The sequence below is a fragment of the Triticum urartu genome, chromosome 7A, assembly GCF_056163025.1.
Source record: "Triticum urartu cultivar PI428250 chromosome 7A, HENAU_Tu73, whole genome shotgun sequence".
Lineage (NCBI taxonomy): Eukaryota > Viridiplantae > Streptophyta > Magnoliopsida > Poales > Poaceae > Triticum > Triticum urartu.
Window position 1 is genome coordinate 38,706,879 of NC_141879.1, and position 5,104 is coordinate 38,711,982.

Below are 5,104 nucleotides of genomic sequence, written 5' to 3' on the forward strand. Positions count from 1 at the left end.
GGATCTAGCTTTCCAAGTGAACTCGGCCGTTGGGTCTACTTCACTACCCCAATACTTGGCTGCATAGGCTGATCTCGTGGTGAAGGTGCCACTTGTCTCCCTGGAGCACAATACCTCATCTTGTCGTGTCTGATCAAGTTCTATTCCAATAGTCCAAGTCCACAATGTAAGATATTCATGCAGAGTAGCGGTGTTGACTTTTGGGTCCACATCCCGTGCCCAAGCATTCTCATGTAGCGCCCGGGCGAAATCACCCATTTTCTATTTCTCATGATTTTGCTGAGGGCTTGAATGTGCAGTGGACGGCAGTGACAAGCTGAGTAACTCTATCATTCACCCCTGACAAGCAAATCATTCGCCGGTAGACGGCGGCATGGGCGGTTGTGGTGTTGTATCTCGGCGTGCCATGGGATCTCCTGTCGGATGATGAGGCGGAATCTCGGGTAGTGTAATAGTTTATTACCTCTTGTCCCAATTGACTGATAGTAGTGTTGATGTTGGGATCTCCTTGGGATATGCATCTTTCTGTTGAGGTGAACGTTGGGTGGTTGCGGGCTGTTTCTGTCATCGTCCAAGGCCGGCTTGAAGATGATGACCGGGGGATAGCCGTTGTCGACGGTCTGATTTGGGCAAAGTAGCAAAAGCGGCTATAGTACTGGTGGTGCTCTAAGGAAGTTGTGCGACGCTTTCTTGATGATTTCTGTGGTGCCCGATGGAGGGGATTCCTTCATCGTGCTGTTGACGGAGGATTTGTTGGTTGCAATCATTGCTTGCTGTATCTCCGTAGCAAGACTATCGTCGTCGTTGACTGCGTCCAGATCCAATCTGGCTTGGACCGTGGTGATGTCGGTGCTATAGGGGTGGGCTTGCTCGATGCCTGCGGTGTCGGTGATGATGTTGTCGCAGACGCGTGCTAGCTTCTCCTCGAGGGTGAGCTGTTCCATGCGAGGATCGGCGATTTCCTGGTTGATGTTCTCCCTCTTGATGGTGGAGAGATCTGGATATGTTGCGTTCCGATGGTAAGGGAAAAAAATTCATGAATTTCTTTTCCCAACTGGCGAGGGCGGCGTGGAGGTCCTCCATGTGGTTGATCGTAACGTGGCTCCGAGTACCAAATGTAATAGGGTTTGCGGGGCAGGGGCGGCGGCGCAAGGGAGGAGAGAGAGAGGAGGCGGTGCGCGAGAGAGCTTGAGAGCGGGGGGCAAGAGTCTTTCGACTTCTTTTTTTCGTAAAGATTGAACAATTACATGGCCCATTGTATTTATAGTCCTAGGAGACTTAGCCTCTAAGCAACCACGTATATCCTTATAGGATTTGTATTCTCCTTCCTAACAAAGCAAACTCAATCTCTTAGCTCTTCCGTAATCTAATAAGACTCGATAAGACAGCTTGACGTCGGCGGCAGCTGCACTGACGGCGCCCTGCCGGCCCTCCTGGGCCCTTGCTTGATCGTGCGTATGACAAAGGGCTTTTCCAAATTTATTAATAAAAGAGAGAGAAAAGCTATCTCATGATCAAGAGGTGTCATGTACATATTCTAAAATCATGTGAGGTTGTCACGTACTCACTCGAGGCTATATATCCACACTATGAGTTGTGTGCTAAAATGTAATGCTATTAAAAATAATTCATATTTTATATATATATATATATATGAGCTATTTGAGTGTGCCAGACACGTCAATGCGCTACTATATCTCTTGTGGTACACAGCGTGCATAGATGTAGCCATGTAGAAGAAGAGGAAGATGAAGCTGCCTGGAGTTGTAGAGAGAAGCCCCGACCTTAGTGCAGGAGACGCACAGTGAGACACTAGGCGTGTCCGCATATTTTGGGCTAGTTCTATTATGGTGGGACACACACGATGCTGAATGTTGGACCAGAAACCATGAGATGAGACTGGCGGGTATTGGCAACAGGGCGGTCGTGGTGCGCGGAAACTGTGCACGAGTGTAGGAGGCTGTGGACTAGCACGAGACCATGGGTCAGTCGCCATCAATAGCAGTGATATAGTGATAGAGGTGCACACGGCGTAGCACCGCTAGGGCGACCATACCTAATAAACAGCAACAAGGACGCTTGGGAAGACGCGGATTGGCTGATGCTATATGGATATGGAAATACATGAACGTGATTACTCATTCTACTTTACTATCATATCAATACGATCTGTTTTATTCCGAAGTAAACAATCTCTGGAAACATCATTGAACATTGCGAAAGAGAAAAAGAAAGATGTTACACGACCGATTTGATTATGAAAGATCACAATGCAATAGGCATAGACAAGGGGGACACACCCTTGTTAGCTAGCCATCTTATTGCTGGAACAGCGGAAACGGGAAGAAATCAAACACTCTGATGATTAAAAGGAACATGTAGGTAACTGCAGGCTGCCGCAGGGTCGAATATTGAATGATTTAGATGGTATAAACACCAATCGAAGTGACGAAAATGTTATCAGTGTTTGCGAAGAAGCCCACCACCGTCTCGTCCTCCGGCACGGTATAACTGAAATTTGGAGTGCCGTTGTCAGCTCCAAAAGGACCATACGTTTTGTGGGTGGTGACGATCTCAAATTTTGACAGCCAGCCCTCGCCTCCTCTCTGAGCCCCATTGATCTTTTTCACAAACTCTGATGGGCCAAACTTTATCTGTAAAACAACACATAATAAGTTAAGAGGAAAAAAGATATATCATCAAGTATTTATTAATTAGGTGATAGAACAAAAGATATACATAGGTACAAACTCCATACCTCCCAAAAAAGATATAAGTCTAAAATAATGTTAGGTCAAACTATCTTAATTTCCATAAAAAGATATTACATTATATCACTAAATAAGCAACTATACGTACTCCCTCTCTCTTCTTTTCTTTCAAAGGTCGCAGTGCTTTAAGTCAAACGTTAATAACCATCTAATCATTTTCAAAACATCCTTATAGTTTCACAACATATATATGAATTATATACTATAAAAGTATTTTTCATAGTAAATCTAAAAAACAAATCTTATATATGTTATGAATCTATATAGTCAAAGATACAAATGTTTGACTTATAACAAAACTAATACGACATGTAAAAAACGTAGTGAGTATGATTTTACAAGTAATATATATTTTCATTATACTATATATATACCTATATTTGGAGTCATACCGTTTGATAATATTTTCCATAAATTGATGTCAAGTTTAGGTTAGTTTAGCTCTAACCAAACATAGATTTGCACCGTCCTTTCATGATGAAGCCAGGCATAAATTATAACATGATTTGCAAAACAACCGCGCCCCACATGCATAGCAAAATATGAAATCTACTCACTTCGGTCTTGCGCAAAGGATCAGGATGTACTCGACCCCAAGTATCAGTGGTGCGGATTTTCCCGTCTTCGTCAACGTAGGAAAATTGAAACCCTTCAACTGCACCTACATGGTAGATTGTCACATTTTCAAGACGTTGGGATTTGCCTTCCATTTCCCGGGGCAGGGTGCCTCTATTTCCACCAACTGTTCCTCTCTTTGTAGGTGAAGGGACGACCTGAATATGAAGGATCAGGCATCATGATTCACGATTGTTGGTTTAGCCCAACAAAATGAGGGAGTGAAGGAATAAAGGAGAGAGCCAAACAGAGTCATAGGGCAAAAATGAAGAGTCCTCCACCTCTCCTCCCTCAACCCCTTTTATAGGGGGATTTGGGAGACCAGGTCCTCTTTATGTCTCACGGTAGGGTTTGTATTTACAAAAACACTACTAGGAGCTACAAATGAACCCTTGGTGGGGTTTGTATTTACAGGCTAAAACAGGACCTACTAGGCTATGTAACTGAGACTAACATGATAGTAGCGGTCCGCAGCGTATAACATATTCCAACAATGAGCTCGATTTGAAATAACAGAAAAGAAACGATAAGTATTTTACTGCATATATAATGCAAACTGATCAGATAACGACACCACTTGAGCTAGAATATATGATGCAAAGAGGACGAGCTGAAATTAATTACACGCTTACCTCCGTCATGTGGCAGAAGAATTCAATAGTAAGCGCATGTGTTAATGTACTGTTTGTTATACTATATACTCTTCTCCGAATGATACCGCGAGCCATTGCGAATTCACCGGTCCCACCTACAATGGCCCAGTCATTATCTGCTTCATCCTCATCATTAGCTCCCATAACCTGAAGAGTGGACGCTTCGAACCTGCATGCACAATATATATAACCATTCTCAGCAGTGGTTTCATGCCCCATAGACTCTCATGTATTATTGGCCTTACATGTAAAATAAAAACAGTGGAACCAAACGATAAGAGTTACTCTACGTGCCTTCCGACCACAAACGCCAAGGTGAACCAATTGCTCCATTTGCCGGCAAGTGTGTGCATGCCGTGCGTTTTGGCAACAAGTTTAGCCTTGGAGCCAGCACCGTCATAGACACCCCAGTTGTTCACAGCAGTTTTACCTAGCCCTGTCACGGCATTGGGCTGTATCACGTCTGACTGATTCGCGTCCCAGCCCGTCATGATCTGGCGCAGATACAGCCTGTCGACGTTCACCTTGGCGTTCTCCGTGATTCCACCGAAGCCACGAGTGACCTTGAAATTGGTGGAGACGACGCCTACGGGGAGGCTTCTGCTCGCCATGGAGACATCAGAGAGGACGCCGATGATCTCCATGGTTGGGTCGGAGACGTCGTCGCCGCAGGTCTCCATGGTGGGTTCTTCGGTGGGTGTGCAGGCCATTGCTAGCTAGCTAGTGGTGGCGGTGCGGTACTTGACTCAACTTGTGTAAGTTGTCTTTCTGTTCTATGAAAGCTGATAAAACACAGATGCGTACGTACTCCTATTTATAGCCCCGGACCGAACTGCAAGCTTGCTCAAACAAGAACGAGGCGTGCTGCGGGCTGGGCCCCTTGTGGGCGACGGAGGGGTGCGTCAGCCAGTAGATGGCATGCGGCACGCAGGAGCGCCATGTGTGGTGGGACCTCGTCGCAATGTGTGGTGGGACCAGCATGACCTTTTGCTTCTTTTTTTCCGGAAAAAGAGGATGGATGCATGCGACTGACGGGACGACTATATGGGATAAAGTGATAATATG

General features: G+C 45.3%; 1 protein-coding gene across 1 annotated transcript; it reads right to left on the minus strand.

The window, feature by feature from the left end:
• Positions 1 to 2,147: 2,147 nt before the first annotated feature.
• Positions 2,148 to 4,820, minus strand: LOC125531093 (uncharacterized). Its single transcript, XM_048695500.2, has 4 exons — positions 4,334 to 4,820; positions 4,019 to 4,208; positions 3,329 to 3,544; positions 2,148 to 2,654 (listed from the first exon to the last, which is right to left on the minus strand). The coding sequence occupies exons 1-4, from the start codon at positions 4,747 to 4,749 to the stop codon at positions 2,421 to 2,423; spliced, it is 1,056 nt and encodes a 351-aa protein (XP_048551457.1). The 5' UTR covers positions 4,750 to 4,820; the 3' UTR covers positions 2,148 to 2,420.
• Positions 4,821 to 5,104: the final 284 nt, after the last annotated feature.